The sequence below is a fragment of the Candida dubliniensis genome, chromosome 2, assembly GCF_000026945.1.
Source record: "Candida dubliniensis CD36 chromosome 2, complete sequence".
Classification (NCBI taxonomy): Eukaryota; Fungi; Ascomycota; class Pichiomycetes; order Serinales; family Debaryomycetaceae; genus Candida; species Candida dubliniensis.
The window spans coordinates 846238-871019 of NC_012861.1; the positions used below are offsets into that span (position 1 = coordinate 846238).

Here is a 24782-nt window from a genome sequence, read left to right on the forward strand (position 1 = left end):
TTCAATCTTCAGAATTTTGTTTCTTTCAAATAGTGGGAGAAAATTTTTTTTTAAGAGAGACACAGAACTATCACCTCTTCACAGACTTTTCAAAAAACAACAAAACACTTATCAACGTTAAGTTAACTGAAAATTTATCAAGATATAACCAATCCGATGTCGAAATTACTTACTCCGGAAATACTAGCGCTCATAGACCCAGTGGTGTCTAGTTTGAAACGTCATCAACTTGTGGATGACAAAGAGATTGCATTAACAATTGCCCAGTTGTTGATGAAAGTTATATCAGCAGCAAGATGGTCAAATACATATGATTTAATTGAGTTGATAAGACAAGTTGGTGTTATATTCAATGAAGCATACCCTAGAAAAGTCATCCCGGGGAATATTGTGAGAAGAGTATTGGCTTTAATACGTGATGAAACTGAAACTGATGCAGAAACTGAACAAACAGATAACATCCCAATGATGAGTTCTATGTTTAGTTTATTGGCAACACATAACAAAAATGAAACTATAAAGGAACAAACACAATCACAACTGAAAAAACAAACAAGTGATATGAGAGCCATAATCATACAAGGAATCAGAGATTTAGTTGATGAAATTTCTAATGTTAATGATGGGATTGAAACTATGGCAATTGATTTGATTCATGATGATGAAATATTATTGACTCCAACTCCTAATTCAGAAACAGTACAACATTTTTTAATCAAAGCAAGATTGAAAAGAAAATTCACTGTAGTTGTCACTGAAAACTATCCAAATGACATCAAGGCCGCCCACAAATTTGTCAAGACACTAGCTGAACATAATATCGAAACAATTTTGATCCCCGATACAACAATTTATGCAGTGATGTCAAGAGTCGGGAAAGTTATAATAGGCACCAATGCAGTATTTGCCAATGGTGGTTGTTTGTCGAATTCAGGAGTTGCTAATGTGGTTGAATGTGCCAAAGAACATAGAACACCTGTGTTTGCTGTGGCAGGGTTATTCAAATTGTCTCCATTGTATCCATTTACAAGAAACGATTTGATCGAAGTAGGAAATTCTGGGAAAGTTTTGAATTATGATGATTTTAAGTTAGTACAAAATGTTGATGTTGTGACTAATCCATTGGAGGATTATATACCTCCTCATCATATTGACATTTTTATGACTAATATTGGTGGGTTTTCTCCATCATTTATCTATAGAATTGTTTTGGATAATTATAAAGCTGAAGACAATAAGCTTGAATAATAAACGGGATGAAATTATTTCAATCATTTACTAGTAAGCTGTTTGGACTCTCTGCTTTGTTGTCTTTTTACTTTTGACAACTTTGATCATTTTCTTTTTCTTCTTAGCAGTAACAGCAGCATTATTTAAGAATAGAGCGCTAGCTTTCACATTCCATAAATCTTGATTCATTGATTGATAGCCACGACAAGGTTGACTTCGAGACAAAGTGGGGAACCCCAGCATATTCATTTGTTTCGATATAGTTAGAAAACTACCCCGTGACTCGGACTCTAATCGATTATTTATTTCATGTTCATTGATTATTTCTAATTCTTCATCAATCATCGAACAAATTTGTTCGATGGAAACACTTTGATTTGGATTTTCGTTATGAGAAGTATCAATTGTGCTACTGTTGTAAAACTCACTGGTACCTAAATCAATACTTGTACTAGTGGTGGTTAAATGATTAGGAATTTCATCAATAGAGTCTTCTAAACAAGAAACCAAACCTTCTCGAGAAAATAATCGGTTTTGTTCAAGAATATTATTGGTTGTATGAGGAATTGAACATCTATTAAGAAAATTTTGCAACTTCAGAAGAATATTTTGAACATATTGTTTCACTAGCACAGGGTTATTGGACATTAGGTAAACCAGTTCTTAATTAATTAGTGTATTATTGTTTTTTGTTGTCTCAAACTAAACTTTTTATTTCCAAACATATGTAAAACCTATATATATCCTAAAAAACCATAAAAAATTTGTACAAACCCCCCCTATACGGTACACATATCAAAAATCAAAAATCGAAAATCAAAAAACAAAAAAACAAACAAAAAGGGGTTAGTAAGTAAGTAACAATGTCAAATAAGTTTAACAAAATTGCACACAACAACAAAAAAAGCACTTTGATTAAATATCAATTACTTTTTTGCAGCTGCTTTGGAAATAGGGATATTAACAATTTTTTCATGATCAGCATGAACCTTTGGTAAAGTTACTTTAACACCTTGTTCACCAATTTCTGCACTGATGTCGTCAAAGTTGACTGGCTTTTCAAACTTCAAGTTGCTGTGGAAAGTACTGCTCTTCTTAGTACCAGCTTCCTCTTTTTCTTGAGTAATGGTAATAATCAATTCATTCTCTTGTTTATCGAAATCAACATTAACTTCATCAGGACTCAAATTTTCTTGGTCATATGAAACCAAATATTTGTCGGACTCTTCAGTTGTCTTTACATTATCATCGAAACCAACAAAGTATTTACCAGAACTAAAGTTCTTCCAAAAGTCATCAAAGAAATCATCCCTTCTTGCTAATGCTCTGTGAGGATGTCCAGCACCACCACCATAGCGAGACACTTGCTGTCCCTTACCATTGTCACCTTGAGCAATCTTTCTTGGATTAAAGTCTGGTGGAACTTCAGTAGCATATTTTCTAGGTCTACCGAAGAAATCATCAAAATCAGGATCAAAAAAACCGAACCAAGACATTGTTAGCAGCGATATATAATTATGAATAATACAGTTGTTGTTTTTTTTTTTTCTCTTTGGATATAACTAAAAAAGACGTTTGTTGAGAAGAAAAGAATTCTAACAAGAGTGCAAGAAGGGTGAAATCAATGGGTATTTATATACTTGAGAATTGACGAAAGGGAATGTAAGTGAGTGAATGATTGTGCATGATCATGATCATATTGCAAAAAGATCACGATCATAACAATAATAATAAGGGGGTAGCGAGAGAAAAAAAAAATTTAGCGCTAACAAAATTAAGGGATGAAAGAAAAAAACAGCAAATTCCAGATCATTCTAGCTCCTTCGAAATCTAACAAAAAATAGCGTACATTCCTTATAACAACTACTTATGAACCGAGTCTCCCGATGAAAACAAACAATCAATCAATCAAGCGTGGACATAGGTTGCATCAATTTTGTTCAACGTTGGTCCTAAATATAACTTCATTTTTCGTCTATATGCGCTCGGATTCTGGAGTTGCACGGGATTGCCTTCAAAATAAACACACTCCAAATCAGGCAATTTACCCAATTCCTTGCCGATTTCTTCAAAACTGGATACTTGATTATATGAACACCAAAAGTCAGTCAATTTGACCAAATGTGACAATCCTTTCAAGTTGGTGATTTTATTTGCCGTGACATCCAACACTTGTAAATTTGTGTTATTTTCAAGATTCTCAATCTCCGAAATCCCATTGTGCGATAAGTATAACTCTTCTAAGTTTTTCAAGTTTTCAAGCCCCTCGATTTTAGTGATTCTATTTGATTGGATTGAAAGAACTCTTAAATTCACCAAATTATCCATATTCTGAAGCTTGTGTATTCTATTCTTCCCTAACCACAATTGATTTATATTTACAAGTTTGTCAAGATTCTCAATCACTTCTATTTTATTCCCACCTAATTCTAAATTAGTCACTTTCGTTAAAGTGTCAAGATTTTTAATTTCCCTAATCTTGTTTTGCACAAAATACAAGTTTTCAAGTTCAACCAACGTCTCAATATTCTTGATATTCTTAATTCTGTTGAATGAAAGATCTAGATTTTTCAAATGAACCAAATGCTTAATGGAGCTTGATATATGGTTTATTCTATTGTCATACAAATCGAGTTCTTCCAAACTTTCAGGCAAGTCCTTGACTCCAACCATTGAAGTAATCAAATTTTGTCTCAAACATAATGATTCCAATTTCTTGAAACGTTCCAAATGTAAATCCTCAAGTGACGAAATTTTTAAATGAACCAAATCAATGTAATCAGTGTCAAGGTCATATCCAACAGTTAAGTCCTGATCAGCTTCGATTTCTTGTGGATGATTATCTGGCAAGACAGTTCCAGGATATTGAACTGCCAGATTACCTTGCTGATTTTTATCGTCATCGTCGTTTTCGTCATCATCATCATCCTCGTCTTCAGTATGAGAAAGAATTGGTTCCTCCTTCTCCTCTCCTTGTAGAATTCCAGCTGGATTCTCAACTAAATCTTTATTGGTCTCTTGTATTGGCATTCTAAGTTCTGTGTTATGGCGCTTTCGTTTTCTAAATAATTATAGCAAGTGTCAGGAGAGTTTATGTACCAATTTGTACAATTTGTATCTTGATTTTCGCATTATATATTATTGCTTCTTAATTCGTGTACTTTGCTCAATTACAAAAGGTGAGAACCAATTTCTTCTTTGGAATATTTTAGGGCTTAAAAGACCAACCAATTAAATGGTTCCTGATCCCGCTTATTCACAAGTCTTGCGTGTAAATTTGAGAGATGAAACATCAAAATGAACTACTAAAGATACTCATTCTAATTTAAATAAGTGAATATATATATATTTACAAAGAATAATAAAAATAACAACAACAACAAAGCTAAGACTCAAACGAAAAACAGAAGCATCAATAGTATACAAGATTTATTTGTAATTACAACAATGTTGTTCAATACTCTGTATTATCTGTTAATTAGTTTCAAAAACACTCAATTATTTATTTAAATTTTCATTTTTCATAGTCTATCATCAATTATTTAGATTCTTCTTTGTAAATGTAATCAACAGCTTCCCCAACAGTCTTTATTTCATCAGAAATCTTATCCGGAATTTCCAAATCAAATTCTTCTTCTAATGCCACTAAAGCTTCAACAGTATCCAAAGAATCTAAACCCAAATCCTTTTGGAAAGAAGAGTCTAATGTGATATTGGATTCTTGTAATGGAGCAACAGTTTTCAAAGCTTGAATGGCTCTTGTAGTAACTTCTTCTTTGGAAATTGGTGGGGCAACATAAAAACGAATTGGTTTAACAAATGAAGCTCTAGCAACTGGTGCACGAATAGAACGGAAAGCTAATCTGAACATTCTTTATCCTGTGTTTAATGTATATTAAGGGTGGCTAATTGGTAGATTTTCAACGAGAGAAAGATTTTTTTTTTTTTCCCTCTTTCCTTTCTTTTCCATTTTTTCATTCTCATTCGTCTTCTTCTCTCTTTTGGTGACTATTGGTGGTGCATAGTTCCGTTTTCTCTCAAACTAAACTAAACAAACAAACAGAATATAAAATTGTTACTATTCACACTACTAAATCAAGGTTTTTACATACAATCCATACACACTCTTTTTTTTTTTGCAATCAATTATTTGCATTTTTCCTCCATCTAAATTTCCTTTTCAAACTTAAACTATTACTCAAAAAAGAGCTTTTGCCTGATGTATAAGACGTGTCAGATGATCCAGTAGTGGATGTGACAGATCTAGTTAACTTGGGTTCGGGCATAGTTGCAACAGAGGGTGTCATTGAATGTGATCTCAGAATTCCACCAGAAACTGGCCTTGTTGAAGGAACACTCGAAGAAGAATCACTTTCGTCTCTAGATGAATATGCAGCCTCGATTCTATCATTAAAATTCTTTTCAAATAATTCGACCAATGCTTCATGTGACTGTCGCATACTTTCGGGAACAATTCTACCATGAAGGTCTAAGCATCTTTTCAATATTGTTGTAAGCTCATCAAAGGCATTCTGTAATGTTTTAATTTTGCCAGCTTGGTTATTATTACTTTCGCCAATGTATTCCAAGAATAATCTATATTGTCCAACACCTCCGTTGATTGGAGAGTCAACGGTACCTGCCAATTCTCTAGACAAATCAAGAAACAACCCTTGAGATTTGGGTTGATCAGTCATTGATCTGTGTATGGCTCTTTCTAATCGCAACAACTCACTTGTTTTAGCATTGATTGTTCTCGAAGCATTATCCAATGGAGACAATTTGATTACTTTATATGAAGCAATGTCATTAAAATTCATTAATGTGGGGAACGACGATTTAGTCTCATAAGTAGTTTCTTCTGTCCATAAATCAAAAATAGAACTTGATCCTGGAACTTTTTTCAACACCGAAAAGCTCTTCTTGTCATGCCCATTTTCACTTTTATTAGGATATACTAAAGTGATGTCTAGATATTTCCCCGTCAAATTCTTCCCCTCGGTCCCATCTTCTTTATACAATACCGATCCTGGAAATTTGCTCAATATTCTTTGTTGAATGGAAGTAAAATGCTCAAACGGTTGACCCTCATATATTCTTTGTTTCCCCCGCAATACTTCAGGAAAGCCATTACCTAAAAACACAACACGACAATAGCTATGCTGAATTGTGTCTTGGTACTCTAATTCCATATACCGCAACGATAATTTCCCATGTAAACGCGACAACCTTAACAAATCATAAGTTTCATTCTTGAAAGAATTGAGCATAAAATTATAAACATCAATAGCTTTCGACAAATTGTGTCCAGAAATGTAATGTTCAGCACTTAGTTCAAGTAATGCTTCTCGTCTTTCGAAATTTGTTTGTATGGGTAACTCTGGAATCAATGAAGCATTAACATATTCGCCATGTGACCAGGGGAAAGTAGAAGCCAACAATTCTAAGTACAAACCAGCTTGAATATAATCTTTCTGTGCAATAATCTCTTTATAAAGATCAGTGACAAATTCACGCAATGGTTCAGGTTCACCAACATTTACCAAATAAAGTAGTGCTTGTATTTTATAAACTACTTTATCATCATTAAACTCAGCAGTATCTGGGACTCTAATTAATCGGTTTAAAACCCTAATAAACCGAGAAAGATATGCAACAAAATCTAATAACACACCTTGTTCAGTCTCTGGTTGATTGATTGATAATCCCTTCAAGTTATTGATAAACCCCATTTCATCCGACTCACATGGTTCATACAACCCATTGCAATAAATGTCAAATAAGCTGATAATGCACTGTCTTTCAACTTCTATTTGGTTGTAGTTTGTCATTATGGAAATTAACAATTTGGAGCCAGTTTTCCTGGTGGGGGTGCATTTTAAAGTGTATAAAACAACATTGTGTATCAAATCATAATCTAAAACAAGTGTGGCAAGACTGGATTCACGTTCTTGTTTATTCACATAATCTCCTAAACGTCCCCAAACCTTATCAATAAGTAGCTCTACCCTTTCGCCAATAGAGCAAGTGATTGAAGTACAAGCAGCTCTAGCCAAAACAGGTAGTCTTTCCAGAGCTACTGTATCCAAGATAGCCAATTTCAACAAAGTACTTAAAAATTCACCACATAGGTTAATGTCTAACGAGACTCCTATAATATATTTTTGGAAAATGACAGGAGAAAGAAGTTCCAACACACACAAGGAACTTTCAGCAATGGTTGCTTGTAAAGAGAACCAGTTTTGGCTTGGGAAATACTCGTATTTAAAAATCTCATTCACTGCAATAATGACGGTGTATATGTCGTCACGAGAATACAAGTCCGCTAGATGTAAAGTACGTGCGTCATTATCAACCGCAATTTCTTTATCAATACGAGCAATGAAACCGATTACAACAGCCAATTCTACCAAGACCTCACAAAAATTAATGTCTCTAAATGACCGATCAATTGCAACTGTTTCAAAGGGATATGTTTGGGGAAATAATTGCGTTACCACAGATCTCTCCAGGGCAAAGTTACCAATGTGATTGTACTTTAAAAATGTCCTCGACAAAGCAGGCAAAAGTTTGAAAAGGAAATGACAAACTTCAATGATATCGGTTTCTCCTTCAACCAACAATTCATAAATAATGGTGCAGCACTTGTTAAGAATACTGCATGCGAGCCGCACACTTTCAATATCTGTTACATCAGGGAAACCTTCAACAGCCCATTCGATGGATTTCAAAAGTATGGTACTTCTTGTATCTTTATCTCTATTCATTTCTGTCCCTAATACACGAAGTATCAAAAGTAGTTTGGAAATCTGCATTTTATGTTCATATTCCTCCATTAATTTCTCGTGTCCGCCAAAAGATCGCAATCTAATAGCATCAACAAAAGTTTCATACCAATTGAGAACAACTCTTTTGTCGAAATACATGGTATTTGTTAACATGAGGTCGACTATTCCTAATAAATTCATTTGGTCTTCAACCAATAATGACGACTTCATAGAAAGGAAATGCACCATTGCTCTATAAGATTGCACCACGCTTTCATTATATTCTTCAAATTCCCAACTTCCTTGAATGGATTTGGTGGCAAAGCGAATCAACATCTCCTGAACGTTTGCAACAGATTTAGAATATGAATCCCATATGGTCTCACCTCGATAATAAACTTCATGCAATTTTGTCCATAAGAATACCGCAATTCTAGGTTGATTGATAAAAATATTTTCAAAACATTGCAAAAAATGACCATGTTGGTGTGGTTTAATAAGCACACTATTCAATAAAAACACAATTGCTTTGAATGTATTATCTTGTAATTTTTGTAAATTAACGGAATCATTATCAGCACCAGATATGATAATAATTCCAAATAAAGAAGTCAACAATTCCGGAAAACGTCTTACCAAATGCTTCTTTTTCACTTTCTGGAACAACTCTAATGAGCTAGAAAGACCATCGATGCCGGAAATTCCACTGTGATATAGGGACTCATATTCTAAAATGTTATCTATAGTCACCTCAGAATTGAACAGTTTCCCCACATAAGTAGAAGAAACTTCAATGGTTGCAATTTGGTTACCTTTGGAAGTGGAAAATATTTCTACGGCATGTGGTTTTGGTCTATACTCCACCAATTTGTTGCCAGACTTGTAGTGTAGATGTCCTTGCCCAGATAATACTCCATTGATATAAACTGTCAATTGCAAATAATCATCAATAGGTAATTTCTTGTCTTTATTTTTCAATGATATATTATCTATTTTAATAAATTCACCAAAGCTTTCACTACTAGTAACGCCGACCAACTGCAAAGTCTTTTTGTCTTTTTGATTTGTCCCCTGAGAGAATTTAATTGTTTCATTATTTGGCGCACTGATTTCCACGGAATATAAATCTGTCGAATATTTCTTTTTCTTCAATACCATTTGCCCTAATAAAATGTACAATCTTTCACTTGTCTCAGTAAATGGATCAAAAAACATTGGTTTTACCATTGTAATTGGCAAATTAGAATGTTGTTTGGAAAATCTTGTTTTTGTAGATAAACCAAATGGTGCATGTTTAATTAGTTTTACTGAAGCAGTAATTCTTTGGACAGTTGGACATACAGCTAACCCTTCCATATTTTGTCGAACCAATTGGTCGACTAATAACCCCCAACTGAAAGTGGATTTGGATGCCTTTTTGCTTCCTAATGGAGCACCAAATATCTTGATATCAAAATGAAATTCTGGCCTATTTTGGGCAAATACGTTAGATATATTAACAACTCCTGCGGCCACACCTTTCTTTATATATTTCAAATTGGCAAATGTCTTTCTACGCATGAGACTAATTTCTTCAGTAAGAACAAACACCATAAAAACGTTTCTGTCAAATTGGTCTTCAGGTAAATTTCTGAATAAAATCGAACTAATGGTCTCAACTTTTTGCAAATCATCAATAGATTTGGTTTTGAAAATAAATGGTTCTGTCAATCTTTTATTTTCACTTCTGAGATAGACATGAAGAAATAAATTATGTAACCCTGTTGACTGGTTAGATGCGTCACCTTGCACATCTGTTATGTTGACCAAAAGATGACTATTCTTGTATTCTTTAAAATTATTTGGTGACGGGACTAATTGAGATTGCACCGAATTTTTTACCGAAGCGTTATTGGTCAATACAAGTTCTTCTTGAGCTGTGGCAATTGTCGGTGGTATTGAGTTACCCAAATTCAATATTTCACCATTTGATTTATCTCGAGCTAACATGTAACAATATTTCGATGCCACTTCCCGCCACATCAAACTACCAGAAGACGAAGATGTCTTAAATGGGCCACGGGTCAATATCTTAGTAACATCATTTAACAATTTGGTGATTGTTTCTGTTGTTTCAATTTCGTTGAATAAATTATGAGCGTATCTCATATAATAATCGTATAATGTAATGTAGACATTTTTAAGTTGTCCAAATATGTTTAGTTCTCCACAGGCATAGGAAGCAAAAACAAGACCATTAAGTTCATTAATGGCATATCCGATTTGATTCATAATGGTAAGACATTGATTGTCTACTCTTGGAAGTTCGGGTGTGTTTGGCTTATTTATTTCATTCTCAGAATTAATGCCATCTGTGGTTTTGTGAAAATCAATCTTATCAATTATTTTGACGAGGTTCATGGGAAATACAACGGGAGACTGATCAACTTCATTAAGCCTTATGGAGGTCACTTTTAAATCATTGCCGATACTGGGATGTATGACATATCCTCTTCCCCATCTCAGATTGTTAGTTTCAAAAACATAGACTTTATCGCCGGGATAAAGATTTTTCAAAGGTAAGGGTTCTGATTCTTGCAGACTCAACCGTTTATTTTTCGGCTTGAATGGTTTGATAACAACACCTTTTAGGAAACAGGAAGCAGGTGTCCAAGTCATTATCACAGTGGCTAACACTTGAGTGAAGAATAAATGTGGGAGAAATATATTAAGAAAAAAAAGGAAGAAATTCAGTTTTAAGATACCCTTTATTGGCCTTGAAGTTTTGTAAGTTTATGTTTTGGCTTATTTTGATCTTTCCAGTAACTCTTCTTTTTTTTTCGAAAATCCAAATTAGAAAACTAAAAAGAATAAACAACAACAAGTCTTGACAGTAAGTAAAATTTCTTCTTTTTACTTGTTCTTTTGGCAGATCATTTGTCGATCTTCAGTGGAAGATGACAAAAACTGTAGTTTATTTTTCATTTCTGTTTGTGCTCACACTTAACTTAACTAAGGGATTTTTTTTTTTCTTGTTTTGGTTTTTTGCAGCAGTTGTATTCCGCCTCAAATTTTTTGATGTTACTTCGTATTATTACTATTTTAAGTATGAGGAAATTCCCGCAACCATGTTCCTGACTGATTTTAGGGTTGCAGAAAGAAATCCCTTTCCTCCCCCCACACACAGTAAATATAAACCTAAAATAAAAGAGATGATCAATCTGATCAACAACAATCATGCATAAAAAGATAAACTACTCTATTTTCACACTTTTGTTAAATACCAGATTATCTTTTTGAAGAAATTAGACTGTGATATCATTTAACTACATTATATTTACAAGTTTCATTTACAATACATTCTATATCGATACATGTTTTTTCAAACACAAAAATACACATTCGCGTTTTTTTTTTTATTTCCCTCTCTTCAAACAAACAAAAATACACGACAACAACACACACACGAACAAAACATTCATAAAAAATTAAGTGATCTTAACAACAACAACAACAACAACAACAACTTGACCTAAAAGTCTCTACCATTTTGTATTTACCGCATTTGCTTTGTGGGATCCGTTCATTGACTTGGAAGCAACAGATCCATTACCATTTTTAACTGACGACCCCTTTAAACCAGTATACCCTGGTTGAATAATACTTCCAGGATACCCTGAAGTATTCGATGCTCTTCCCGATCTAGTGATTGAAGAGTTATTGGAAGATACCGATGATGCATTAGTAGGAGACCTAGCCAATCTTGAACCCGAATATGTAGAGCCTGTACCAGACATGTTTGAAATGGAGTTGGTACGTTCAGTCATTAATCCATTGGCACGTCTATTGTGGAAAATCGAAACACGGCTTGAAGATGGAGCTGTGATTGTAGCCTCTTCACCCAAACGTAAGGCAACGATTTCTTCTTGGAAATTCTTTCTAAACAATTCCACCAATGCTTGATGTGACAGTTTCATAGATGGACCAATCAAACTACCATGTAAATTCAAACAACGATGCAAAATAATAGCAAGATCATTGAATGCATTACGTAATAACTCTGTTTTGGCAATACTCTCTTCATTAATTTGATATTTGCTATCGGAGAAAAATGCACGATATTGACCAACCCCTCCATTTACTGGAGAGTCAACTGTACCTGCCAATTGTCTCGACAAATCGTTGAAATAATGTGAATAATCAGTCTTTTCCTTAAGGGCAGAATTGATAAAAGCCTCTAATTGAATCAAATCATCATTCTTGGCAGCAATTGTTCTAACTGCATTGTCCAATGGCGACAATTTAACTGTCTTTGAATCTTTGATAAAACTTCTATTCATCAAAGTTGGGAAAGATAACCAAGTCTCATAAGTAGTTTCCTCGGTCCATAAATCGAAAACTGATGTGGCCCCTGGAAATTTCTTCAAACTCGTAAAGAAACGCAAATCCTTATTTCTAGCATATTGTCTCACACCAAGTGACGTGTTAATTAACTTGTCAGAAAATTCATAAACTGGTTCCACTGTCTTAATGTACAAGTATCTTCCATTAGTAGCTTTTTCTTTAAGACTAATAGCTTCAGCATCATCACTAATGATTTTAGCACCAGGGAAAACTTTAAGAAATCTTTCATGAATTGATGTAATATGTTCAAATGGCAAACCTTGGAAAATTTGGGTTACTTTGGTCAAATAAGCAGGGAATCCACCACCAATGGCTTCAACCTTGAAATATGTCGGTGTCAATTTATCGGAAGATTCCATATCCAAATACAATTGAGCCAATTTATTATGAACATAAGCAAAACTTTTCAAGTCATAAGTATGTTCGTTATATGAGTCCAACAATTCATTATAAGTATCAGCAGCTTTTTCAAGACTATTTCCTTTAACAAAGTTATTGGCTATCATTTTCAACAATATCTCTTTTCTTTCAAACGAACTTTGTTCTGGGAATTTTGGTCTGAAACTTGCTGGTACAAGTACATGATGATCCCAAGAATAGGTACTGGCAAGTAATTCCAAACTCAAAGCTGCTTGTACATAATCATTTTGTGAAAGGTATTTTTCATACATTTGGTGAATGTAAGAATTGAAAAGTTCTGGTTTCCCTGCATTTTTGATTTGTGCTTTCAATTTAATTTCATGGAAAATTCTATCTTCTTCATATTCAGGACCAAATGGTACACTGATATAATAATTGAGAGTACCGAAAAATGAGGAAAGATTTTGGATAAAAGTGTAAATAAGATCAAATGCTTCGTCTTCCCTATCCAATCTAACGGTCATTTTCATTCTTTCTATGAAATTTTCTTGATCCAATGACGATGGTTTGTAGGAATTGTTGTGGTAAATCTCGTGTAAACCAAGAAAACATTGCCTTTCAACATCCTGAAGAGTATCACTTAAAATATATTCGGAAATCATAATTGACCATAAAATTTTGATGGCAACACTTTGACATTCACTATCTCTTTGTAATCCAAGTAACATCAAATCAGGTAAAATACCAAATTCATCATTGATAAATTCAACTTGGTAACCACCAAACTTCTTCAAATTGAATCTAAGCATATCTTCATCTGTTGCATCCCAAGCCAAGGAATCCCAAGCTTCATTAATCAAAAAGGCTGCACGCTTGCGAACATCCTGGGTTATCTTTGCACAAGCACTTTTGGGAACGTCGGACAAATGCTCAACAGCCACCGGTGGCAAGACTGCCAATTTGAACAAACTTCTAAGATAATTACCCCAAAGAGTTCTATCAAAGGACTCGGAATCATCTAAAGCTGGTAGTTGATTGACAATCACAAGTGGTCTCACTAACTCAATTGCACATAAACAACCTTCAATAATGACTGAATATGTCGAATACCATTTTGTTTCTGGGAAATATTTACCTAATCTCATGTATCTAATCCCTGAAAGTAAAGTAAGTATATCTTCACTATGGAAATTACAAGCCAAATATTTTTCTGGAATGAAAAAGTCATTTTCAATTGGAGAATCCAAGATCTTGATGTAACCTTCATTTCCCGCTGCTTCTTTACCCACCCTAGCAACAAAAGAAAATGTGATTGCAAGTTCAACCAAAACCTCAACCATACTCTCATCATTAACTACTGGATCAATAGAAAATTCAATAAATGGATACGTTGAAGGAAACAATTGGGTGAATACACGCTTCTTTTTAAACCAACCATTACCTCTAGTAAACTTATTATATTTGATGAAAGTTCTGGATATAGCAGGTAAAAACTTGGCCAACGAGTAACAAATCTCCATGTCCCCCTGATATTTACCAATAGCACCATCGTTCCATAAAGTTGTACAGGCAGCATTAAGCACACTACATGCCAATCTTGTTGCATCAATATCAGTAAGGGCAAGGAACACATCTACGGACCAAGTGATAGCCTTTGGAATCAAAATACATCTGCTACTTTCATCTTTGATTAAATCAGAATTAAGTAATCTTAAAATTAATAATAATTTGCCAATAATAATCTTGTGGTCCTTGTTTGAACGAGCAGCAGGCCCGGATTCCAAATTGGGCTCATCCACTCCCAATCCTTTGAGACCAATAGAATCAATACAGTTGATTATAATCTGAACAAGTTCTGATCCCTTGAAATTGACATCAAATGCAAAAACATAATCAATCGTGTCCATGACAAGTACCTGATCATCAATCATGTTGGTCGAATCTAAAGTAAGAAGATAAGCAATTGATTTAAATAAATTGTTTAACGTTTGCAAATATAATTCTTGTTCATTTGGTGAGTTCATTGATAAAACGGATATTCTCAAAATAATCGAAAGCACACGACAAACCGATCTGGACACCGAATTCCAACTTGACCCGGCTCGATTGAAAATTTGTTCAACTTTAGTCAATAAGAAAATACCAATTTGATTCAGACTTTTGTATTTGGCAATAAAGTTATCAAGAAGGTATAAGTACTGATCCTGTTTACCAAAAACTGTATCCAACAAATGAATCACTGCTTTAAAAGTATTATCTTCAAGAATTTCAATACTAGGTCCACTGTGATGACTAGCAAACCCAATTATTCCATACAATGAACTTAATAATTCTGGGAAATACTTGACAACTTGGGCTATGTCCAATCTAGTAAAAGCAACTAATGAATTAGAAAGTTCATCAATACCTTTTTGTCCATTTTGGAAAAATCTTTCGTATTGGAAAATATTATCAATAGAAACGTCAGAATTATAAACTTTACCAACATATTCAGTGCTGAGTTCAATGTGAGCCATAGGGACGTTATGTGTACTAGAAATAATTTCAATGGTATGGGTCTTTTTCTTGTTGAATTCGACCAATCTATTACCAGACTTATAAAGCAATCTCCCTTCACCTGCTAAAACACCATTAACATATAATGACAAAAGAATATAATCGTCTTTAGGTAATTTCTTGGATGAGTTCTTCAAGGCAACACCGTTCACTTTAACAATCTCACCAATAGACTCTCCTGGGAAAACGGATATAAACTGCCAATATCTTTTTTCCTGTTGATTGGAAGCCTTTGCAAATGTAATCAATTCGTTATTAGGTGTACTCACTTCAAATGTCAATAAATCCTCTCTAGCATTAGATCCCAATAAAGTGATTTTACCCATTTTCAAATAAATACGTTCGTAATTTTCCGCTAATGGATCAAAGAAAATCGGTTTGATTCTAGATATTGGTGCACTAGACGATAATTGGTTGGCTGTATTACCTTGGAATTGATGCTTGAATTCTTTCACTGTGATTACCAATTTTTCTGCTCTTGGGTTGACAGCTACCCCTTGACTAGAACCAGCAATAATTCTATCAACAAGTTCACCCCAACCATTATTACTAAGACCTCTAAGATCCTCAACCATATTCTTTTGTCCCTTCTTACTCAAATATGAACCAAACAATTTGATTGAAAAATGATGGGCTTCACCAGATTGAAGGGAACCTTCTGCTCTTGGGAAAATTCTTGTGATATCAGCTACACCAGCAGCCACACCTTTTTTCACTCTTTTGATGGTTGGTGAATGACCCGAGGTTTTAATATTTAAATCAACTTCTTCAGTTAAAACAGCCACAAGATACACTCTATTGTTTTCAATTTCACTAGCTGGAAGGTTTCTAAATAAAGCAGCACTGATTTTCTCAACATGAACAAAATCTTCAACCGAGTTAGTGTGTACTGCAAATGCTTCAGTCAATCTTTTCTTCGAGTTACGAATGTACATATAAGCAACCATACCAGCAAATCCTGGTGGTTGATAGGCTGAAGAACCAGTTACAGATTTGAAATCAACTAGAATATGTGAAGGAGGATCATGATAAAACTTCTTGTTAGTTGGTGGTTTTAAAGAGTAATTATGGAAATTGTCATGAATATTAATAGGGTAGTTAGGAACCAAGGCACCTAGTTCATTATTCAATGCTATTCTTGGAGGTAAGGCCGTTTTCAAGGATAAAACTTCCCCAGTCTCTGCATCTCTTGCTAAAATGGATTTATAACCAGAAACATCAGTGTCAGAATAATCCAACTCAATCACATCTTTACCTAACCTAGAAGCTTTAGAAGCTAAAATCTTGGGTATTCTATTCAACAAGAAAGTGGCCGTTTCTCTGGCTACTTGGGCTTCTTCAGATGTCAACAAATGATGATTCAACTTAGTTCTAATCTCATATAAACTATAGTAAATTGTAGTCAACTTTTCAAACAATCTGAATTCACTTTTGGAATAAACAGCAAAAATATGGGCATTAAGCAATTCTAATGAATATCTAATTTCATCAAGAAGGGTATCACGTGAATGATCTCTTTTCGTTGGTTTTGGTGGGACAGATTTCTTAATAAACTCGTTCAGAATAGTACCATTCACAGCTTCTTGACGTGCTAATTCTGTGTCACGAATAGTTGGGATTTCACTATTTTCATTGATATTGTTGAATTTTTTACTAACTCTGATATCTTCTGATGGCATTTCCTTTAAAATTTTGATGTAACTTAATGGAACAACCACAACTTGACTCTTGTCAACTAACAAGTCATGCAAAAAAGCAGTACATGCAATATAATCTGTTGGAAGAGGTTTAGTTACTGCATGGACTCTGGCCCATTTTGTATCTTTAACTTCGAAAATGAAAACCTGATCTCCAGGATATAAATTCTTAAAATTGTCATTTTTCAAATTTGGATGTTTGTCATTGGGTAAAAATGGTTTAATAATTTTCCCCTTTATTAAAAAATCAGTTCTGATCCAAGTCATAGCTGCTGGACTAACGAATGGTAAAGTAAACTGATATGGGTAAGGGTTAGACTAATAGAAAATGAAAAAAAAAAAAAAAACTAATGAAATATGATAAGGTCCAAAAGGAAAAGAAAATCTTTTTCTCTCTCTTTTTTCTGTTTAAGATTTGAACAGACAAAAAGAAAAAAGAGAATGGAGGGGGGTGGGATCTAAAGTGATATTTAAACTGATGATGTCGACAAACAAATGTTAATTAATTGGATTATATTGTTATCTTGGTTTTGTATCCCTTTTGTATTATTCCTAATAAGAGAATGGATTGAAAGGGTTTAAACAATTTACTAACTTCCAGTGCTTTTGGGTTATAATTTTTCACTATAATTTAACCTTTTTACTAACCAAGGTTGGGGAAATGAAATGAAATATAAGGAAAAAAAAAATTATAAAATCCCAAGTGATAATTCTCAACTGGCAAGTATAGTCGAATGAATGAAGTTTCTGTTCTTTTTCATGTAGTAAGATAACAATTAAGTAGAAAAGAATGAAAGACAATACACATTACAAATACAATAGGACCATCATTCTACAATACTGTTATTAACTATAGTCTTGTATACAACAAATAAAGGATGAAGAATTTTAACTAATTTCATTCTTTCTTTTTTTTTTTGTCTCTCTCTCTTTCTTCTTGTATATGGACAGAAGGGAATTTTCGTCAAGTCAAAAATAATTACACAAAAATGAATAAAACCTTCCCACAATTTTGACGATAAACTAAATCAAAATCATCAAATCATTAAATAAATTCCATTAACGCCTTGAAGGAGCAACTAACAGAAAAATAGAATTTCTTGTATTTCCCTCTTTATAACCACAATTCCCGATTCAATAAAGCTAGGCTGTATTCTAATGAAATGCTTTTTTGATTTTAACTATTTTGCATCCAAACATTTGCCCACTTTTTATTACTCAGACACAAGACAATAATTTGATGGGTCTTGTCTCTCCCCCTGTTTCAAAAAGAGAATGTAGTTTCTCGCAATCTTCAATTCAATTAAATACTGGGGAATTGGAATTGGAATTACAATTACAACTGATCCAAGAACTTGAGAAAAGGAAAGAATAAAAATAAAAAGAAATGTTACTTATGCTGTTTTTTTAACATTCCAGTCTAATCTCTATTAATCGTTCATTATATATGCCCCCCTATAAAAACTGACAAGGCATTAAAAATCTCTACATCATGTCCAAGAAATGAAATGAAAATGAAACTAAGTGAAAAAATTAAGTAATTATGCATAGTCGCCTCATGCAAGAAACGACACTAGTTTATGCGCAACTTCTTTGACATTTCTCTTATTGTAACTTCGCCCTCCATCCCATATGTATCTGTCCATCTCGGTGCGCCCAGAATCAAAGTCCAATTTATCCAAACTGGGCACCGATGTGCCTCTAATGAATCTGTAACCAACGTAAAGAACTGTAAATATCATTATTGACCCATAACTTGAAAAGAAAAACATTGTGTTCCACTCACCTTTCAAAAACACCACAAACCCCATAGAAAAAAGAATAAATAATGTTCCTATACACCCAACAATAGCAGAATATGGTTGGAAAGGTGATTTATAGGGATATGATTTATCATTTCTATCCAAAATGTCAGGCCTTCTTTTCAATCCGTAATAGAATCTAACAAACGTTAGACACATTGTAAACCACACAAAAATGCCTGATGATGCAATTAAACTGGTGAGATTTTGGAAAACCACGGTTGCCGATTCATTGACGCAAGCAAATGCCAACAATCCAAAGGATCCTGCAAATAATACCGCATTGTAAGGTATTCCAAATCTATTACAGTATGTGAGTAATTTTGGTGCCTTCCCCTGTAGTGCCAAAGAATAGGCAGTCCTCGAACTGACGTATAATTGAGCATTCCCACAACTAACAGCAAAGAATACCAAAAATGCGTTTGTTATGGAACTAAATTGACACAAGCTAGAGCTTTGTAGTGCCACTATCCATGGACTTTGGGCACCACTGCCATACCCAGCAACGACCTTATAGTCAATCGAACAATGTTCACCACCGGCCTGAATAACAGCTGGATTGGTGGCATACTCAGAAGGGTCGATTCCAGTTTTACCCAGGAAATATCGTAATAGCCGTGGATCACCAGCATAGACATTAAGGGACACCAAAAATGCTGATAAAACGTAGAATATAATGATTCTCCAAAACACCCTTCTCGTTGCTGATGGCAATGCCTTTCTGGGATTCTTGGCTTCACATGCAGCAATGCAAACAATTTCTGTTCCACTATATGCGTAGCATACTACCAAAATCGCTGTCAACAATGACATAAACCTACCTTTATCGCCACCAATACCTTCACTGGGAGCACTCGTACCATCATCATGAAGATTAAATGCTGGTCGGAATAAGCCAAAGATTATATTGTTTGCAAAATCAGATTTCAGGTATTGCCAGTATTTGAACCCCAACACTGGGGTATTGGGAAATCCACCTCGATTTAAAACTATCATTACAATCATCATAATAATTGCCCAAATCATTTTCACTAGACTCGACATGTACTCCAACTCACCAAAAAATTGAATATGTACCAAGTTACTTCCCAAAATCAAAACAAGAAATAGGGTAACAAACCCAGCCGTGGATGCAGTACTTGTTGCTGTACTCAAATGGGGATAATACGACAACATAATAACACCAGCGACTATTTCTCCTGCCACCCCGGTAGAAAAACTTAAAAAGTATAGCCATCCAGCAGCAAACCCAAATGCATCATCTATAAATCGTGACGAAAGCCCTGAAACACCATCAATAACTGAAACAAAAGTAACCATTTCACAAAATGACATTATTGTACATAAAACTAGTGTCCCCACTATGGTAAACGCCAACAGGGCACCAAACCCTCCAGCCATGGCAATTGCTTTTCCTGAATTCAAAAACAACCCAACACCAATGGTGCCTCCAAAAGAAATCATTTGTAAATGTCTAACCGACAACTTACGTTGAAGAAAACGGGGGTCATCACTGACAACATCTGAACTCGAGGATGAATCTAAAACATCACTTGTTCCCGTCCGTGACTCCATGGACATTCCTAAAGATTTCTTCTTGCTTCTTTTGGAGAATAGTCTTCTTTTGTTTCGATCTCCTTGTTCCTCTTCCTCTTCTTGTGTAGGATAAAACTTGTCGGCCAAATCTTTCTCATCAACAACATCCAAATAATTTTGTAAACTTTCTTCACCCAGTTGATCCCCTTGTTTGTGCGGTAGTCTCTTTTGTAAATCATGAAATATCCTGTCATTCAAAGATGTTTCTTTAACATATCTGGTGAAATCATCTAGTTGAGATAAATTAAAAACAGAAGACGCTCGAGAACCCATTGTTTGTAGTGGTATATCTTGACCATTCAGCCCAAAATCAGCTGAATTCATGGATCTTTGATCTAAACTCTTTGCCTTTCTCCATTTTTCATATAGTCGCAAATATTTAAACTTCCCTGTTTGCTCGACCACGTCATCGCCATTTTTCGATATACTTGATGCAATTTTGTTCATTATTGAACTATCTAGCGAAACGTTGTCACTACTTGAAGTTGAAAAAGGTGATACCAAATGACGTCGACTATTCAACGGCAGAACATCAGACAAGTCAACTTCTTCCAAAGCATAGTCATCTGCTGAAGGAAGTTGGCGCTCTTGTGCTATGAATGTGTTTCTTAAATGATTAACTGAATTTGAGTCTGAATCTAACAGACAAACGTCATCTCTTAGTTTTGCCAGTTTATTTCTGTGGTTTTTGTTTCTTCCATTGCCTAGACTGGGGAAAAGTATATTTTCATGAATCAATGATGAGCTTGAATCACTTTCTGACCCTTCTGGGTCGGTCATCTTTAAGATAAGTGTGTCGGAAATTTAACGTATACCAAGATCAGAAAATGGATAATTTTGAAATTTCTATATTATGTACTTGCAAAAATTTATTTCTAAAAGAAGATCACTAGTGAGTATGTGAATTATTGTGTAAAGGTGAGGTTTTATAACATGGAGTTATCGATATTAATGTTACTTATCAAAAAGGTCATGTTATTATTATTTCTCGCACTAAAAAAAAAAAAATCAACTAACAAGGAAAACTCATTACGAATGGTCTATAATACATATCAATGACAAGTATGTAAAACAATCGACAACAACCAACCTAAACAGCACACCCTTTATATCTTTTACATTAATACCCTGAACTAGTATCTCCATATACTAATCAAGATACAAACTTAAAAAATAAAAGGATGAAAAAAAAATAATTTGCGTCAGAAGCCAAAATAAAAGTACAGTGGCAACGACACTATGTAGAAAGACTGTGAGCAAGCTCACTTTAATGAATCAATCTACCCAATATCCAAAAATAAATAAATTGTAACATAAATGTAAAGTCATCAATGATGACATTTCAGTTGTTACACTGAAAAGAACAGATACTACACTGGATCTAAGCCAAAAGGCAAAGAGATTTGGTTTTCAGAAAAAGGGAGACTAGGGGAATGCCTAGTATTTATAGTAAAAAAAAAGTGCGTGTGCTAACGTTCAATTTGTGAAAAATTTTTCTCCTTCTTCTTCTTTACCCGGAGAAAACAAAGCAAAAAAGAAATTTTTGTTTGTGTGAGGGTAGGGCCATCGGCAACAAATGTTTTTTTGTAGTATTTCCTAGGCTTTTGTATATAGTATTTATAAGTGATAGTAATAGGTGCACTAACATTCTATAGATCGGTAGCTTATTATCGATATTGACCAATAAATAATAAAATGTAAAGCGTTGATTGTTAGGAATAAAAGTCATATGAAAAGTATACAAATGTTGAAGTTGAAATAGGTAGAGGATTCGTCGAACTCTCTGACTTGAAATTACAAACCGTCTGCATATAAAATATCGCAGGTTTTAATTTATAACATCGTCAAATTGTGGCGAAAGGAAATATAAGCTTTATGAGATGATAGAAATTCTTCACTTGTAAGAGAAGTAACATCTCTGAACAGAGAACAGTATAGCAAATACATTTGTTATAATTGGTTTCAATGTAATGAATATAGTTAATCTTGCCGTCTCTTTCACCTTTTTTGAATGTATCTAGAACCTTGCCTTGCCTTGCTTCGGCTCATCTCACACTTCGAGAACCTTCGTTTCACAGTTTATTTGCTTGGTGGCAAGACAAAATAGGAAAAAGCCGCAGCATCGCGTCTAGAAATTTTTCCACAGAAATGCAAAAAAAAAATTGGCGTGGGTTCCACATAAAAGGGGAGTATCAAGCCCTCCACCAAATTCTATTTTTTTTTTGCCTTATTTTTTTAGATTGTAGAAATCCAACTTTTATATTTCATTGAAGATATTAAAACAATAATGAGATTCAGACCAAGCTACAGAAGAAGATACGATACAAAAGGTTTCAGATCTAATAGAACTCATAGAAGTGAACCACGAAAGGCTTCTGGTCGTGATAGAAGAGGCTACAGAAGATATTACCACCAACAACCTTCAAAATATGTTTATGTTGAAGAACCTGATAGTGAAATTGATCCAACTGAGGATGAAGACGAAATACTCCACAATGAAGAATATGAACAAGAACCAGTTGTGTATTATGATGATGATGAGGAAGACGATGAAGACGAGGATGAAGATATTTACTATGATAGCGATGAGCAACCAGTTGAATATTATGAAGAAGATTCCAGTGATGATGACGATGCTAAAGAAGAATTACCAATTTATTTCTACAACGAGGATGGTGCTGATGCTGATGATGTCGAGATTGCTTATGTTGACTCTGATGGCAATGAATTTATCATTGACAATGATGTCTTGGAAGAAGCTATCTTGGATGAATTAGAAGCTAATGGAAGAGTTCATGACTTAAACAATGAGATCGTTGAATATTATGACGAGAATGATGGATTAAGTTCAAGTGATTCTGATAGTAGCAGTGAAAGCGATTTAGAAGTCGATTCATTGAGTGAATCTGACTCTAGTGATGAAAGTGGTGTTGAATCAGAAGAATCTGATGTTGAACAAGAATTGAAAGAAGACTTATTATTAGAACTTATTAGAAGAGAATTTGAAGAAGAATTAGTTAGTTCTGATGAACTTACTTCTGATGATGAAGGTTCTGAATTAGGGTCTGAACCAGAATATTTTGAAGTTGATACCGAAGATGAAGAAAATTCTGAAGATGAAGGAATCACTATATATAAAAGTCTAGTTTTACCAGAAAACATTGAGGATGAAGATGTTGTGTTTTACGATGATCTTGGAGAAGAATCCGAAAATGAAACTACTGGTGATACAAAATTGCTTGCAGACGATAGTGAGGATGAGTTTCAAGTAATTGATTTGACAGAGGATTTAAAAAATAGTCTGGACTATAAATTGGAAGAGATTGATGCCAACACTTACAAGTTGAACGTCAGATTTCCTTCATTAGTCAAAGATGAGTTGAAGATTGATTTTTTGAAAAACGAAAACGAATTGGTCATCAAAGGGAAATTGAATTTAAACGATGCAGAAATTGATGAAGAAGTTGAAGAAGTGAGCGAAGAAGATGATAATGATGTGTCGGAAGATGATAGCGATGCTGACTCTTTTGTTGAAGAGCTCAAAGAAAAAGATAAGAATAAGCGTGCAAAATTGGCAGCCATTTTAGCAGAATTAGAGAAAGAACAGCCTGAGGAGGATTCTGAAGAAGACGACGATTTTGCAAGTGCTAATGAAGAAGACGAAGACGAAGAAGATAGTGAAGAACTCAGTGGAGACGAAGATACTTTTCTCGAACAAATAAAACAAGATGCAAAGTCCGCTAAAGCATCTAGAAAAGAAAGAATTGCAGAAATTTTGGCCGATTTAAAAGCTCAAGAAGAGAATTATAATGAAGAATCTGATGACGATTTTGATGCTGATAAATGGGAAGGTGTTGAGAGTGAAGGCGATAATCAATCTAGTGATGATTCCGAAGAAAGCTCCAGTGATGACGATGAAGAGATTCAGGAAGACGAAGAAGAATTAGCTAAACAATATAAAAACCAAGAGGTCCATTTTGAAAAACATTTCCAATTTGATAAAGTGATTAAATTCAACAAGATTAAAGCCAGATTCATTGGTGAAGATGAATTGGAATTAATAATTCCTAATGAGAATAAGACTGTGGATGATGGTAATTGTATGTCAATTGGCATTGAACCTCTTCAAGATGACGATAGTAGTATTACAGAAGAAAGTGATAATACAGTTTCAATTCCTTCTCTTAAGGAAGTTGAAGATGCCATAATGGAATAGTTATAATTGATATTTATTAAATATTCTTAGATTTGTAATTTTCAGCTACTTTTTGTTATATATAGAGAGATTGTAAAATACATTGTTTGCTTTTTTTTGAAAAGAACGAAAAAAAAAAAAAAACCGAAAGCTGTACTCTATTAGAAATGTTGTTTTTCGATTTTCTCACTTTTTT

General features: G+C 34.2%; 9 protein-coding genes across 9 annotated transcripts, besides 1 other annotated feature; 2 read left to right on the forward strand and 7 right to left on the reverse strand. All coding sequences in view use genetic code 12, as the record gives it.

The window, feature by feature from the left end:
* Positions 1 to 156: 156 nt before the first annotated feature.
* On the forward strand, positions 157 to 1248 carry CD36_18640 (eIF-2B GDP-GTP exchange factor subunit beta, putative; the record flags this gene model as incomplete). The annotated part of the gene is made up of 1 exon (XM_002418299.1): positions 157 to 1248. One exon carries the CDS (start codon positions 157 to 159, stop codon positions 1246 to 1248), a length of 1092 nt encoding a protein of 363 aa, XP_002418344.1.
* A 30-nt stretch (positions 1249 to 1278) lies between these two features.
* CD36_18650 (conserved hypothetical protein) lies at positions 1279 to 1878 on the reverse strand (the record flags this gene model as incomplete). Its single annotated transcript, XM_002418300.1, has 1 exon — positions 1279 to 1878. The coding sequence occupies one exon, from the start codon at positions 1876 to 1878 to the stop codon at positions 1279 to 1281; it is 600 nt and encodes a 199-aa protein (XP_002418345.1).
* A 278-nt stretch (positions 1879 to 2156) lies between these two features.
* On the reverse strand, positions 2157 to 2726 carry CD36_18660 (conserved hypothetical protein; the record flags this gene model as incomplete). Its single annotated transcript, XM_002418301.1, has 1 exon — positions 2157 to 2726. The coding sequence occupies one exon, from the start codon at positions 2724 to 2726 to the stop codon at positions 2157 to 2159; it is 570 nt and encodes a 189-aa protein (XP_002418346.1).
* A 412-nt stretch (positions 2727 to 3138) lies between these two features.
* Positions 3139 to 4260, reverse strand: CD36_18670 (leucine-ruch repeat protein, hypothetical; the record flags this gene model as incomplete). The annotated part of the gene is made up of 1 exon (XM_002418302.1): positions 3139 to 4260. One exon carries the CDS (start codon positions 4258 to 4260, stop codon positions 3139 to 3141), a length of 1122 nt encoding a protein of 373 aa, XP_002418347.1.
* Positions 4261 to 4768: 508 nt separating this feature from the next.
* Positions 4769 to 5101, reverse strand: CD36_18680 (NADH-ubiquinone oxidoreductase subunit, putative; the record flags this gene model as incomplete). The annotated part of the gene is made up of 1 exon (XM_002418303.1): positions 4769 to 5101. One exon carries the CDS (start codon positions 5099 to 5101, stop codon positions 4769 to 4771), a length of 333 nt encoding a protein of 110 aa, XP_002418348.1.
* A 271-nt stretch (positions 5102 to 5372) lies between these two features.
* Positions 5373 to 10655, reverse strand: CD36_18690 (DOCK-like protein, putative; the record flags this gene model as incomplete). Its single annotated transcript, XM_002418304.1, has 1 exon — positions 5373 to 10655. The coding sequence occupies one exon, from the start codon at positions 10653 to 10655 to the stop codon at positions 5373 to 5375; it is 5283 nt and encodes a 1760-aa protein (XP_002418349.1).
* An 863-nt stretch (positions 10656 to 11518) lies between these two features.
* Positions 11519 to 17260, reverse strand: CD36_18700 (DOCK-like protein, putative; the record flags this gene model as incomplete). The annotated part of the gene is made up of 1 exon (XM_002418305.1): positions 11519 to 17260. One exon carries the CDS (start codon positions 17258 to 17260, stop codon positions 11519 to 11521), a length of 5742 nt encoding a protein of 1913 aa, XP_002418350.1.
* A 1289-nt stretch (positions 17261 to 18549) lies between these two features.
* Positions 18550 to 21171, reverse strand: CD36_18710 (amino-acid permease, putative; the record flags this gene model as incomplete). The annotated part of the gene is made up of 1 exon (XM_002418306.1): positions 18550 to 21171. One exon carries the CDS (start codon positions 21169 to 21171, stop codon positions 18550 to 18552), a length of 2622 nt encoding a protein of 873 aa, XP_002418351.1.
* An 805-nt stretch (positions 21172 to 21976) lies between these two features.
* Positions 21977 to 22232: a mobile genetic element.
* Positions 22233 to 22678: 446 nt separating this feature from the next.
* On the forward strand, positions 22679 to 24607 carry CD36_18720 (conserved hypothetical protein; the record flags this gene model as incomplete). The annotated part of the gene is made up of 1 exon (XM_002418307.1): positions 22679 to 24607. One exon carries the CDS (start codon positions 22679 to 22681, stop codon positions 24605 to 24607), a length of 1929 nt encoding a protein of 642 aa, XP_002418352.1.
* Positions 24608 to 24782: the final 175 nt, after the last annotated feature.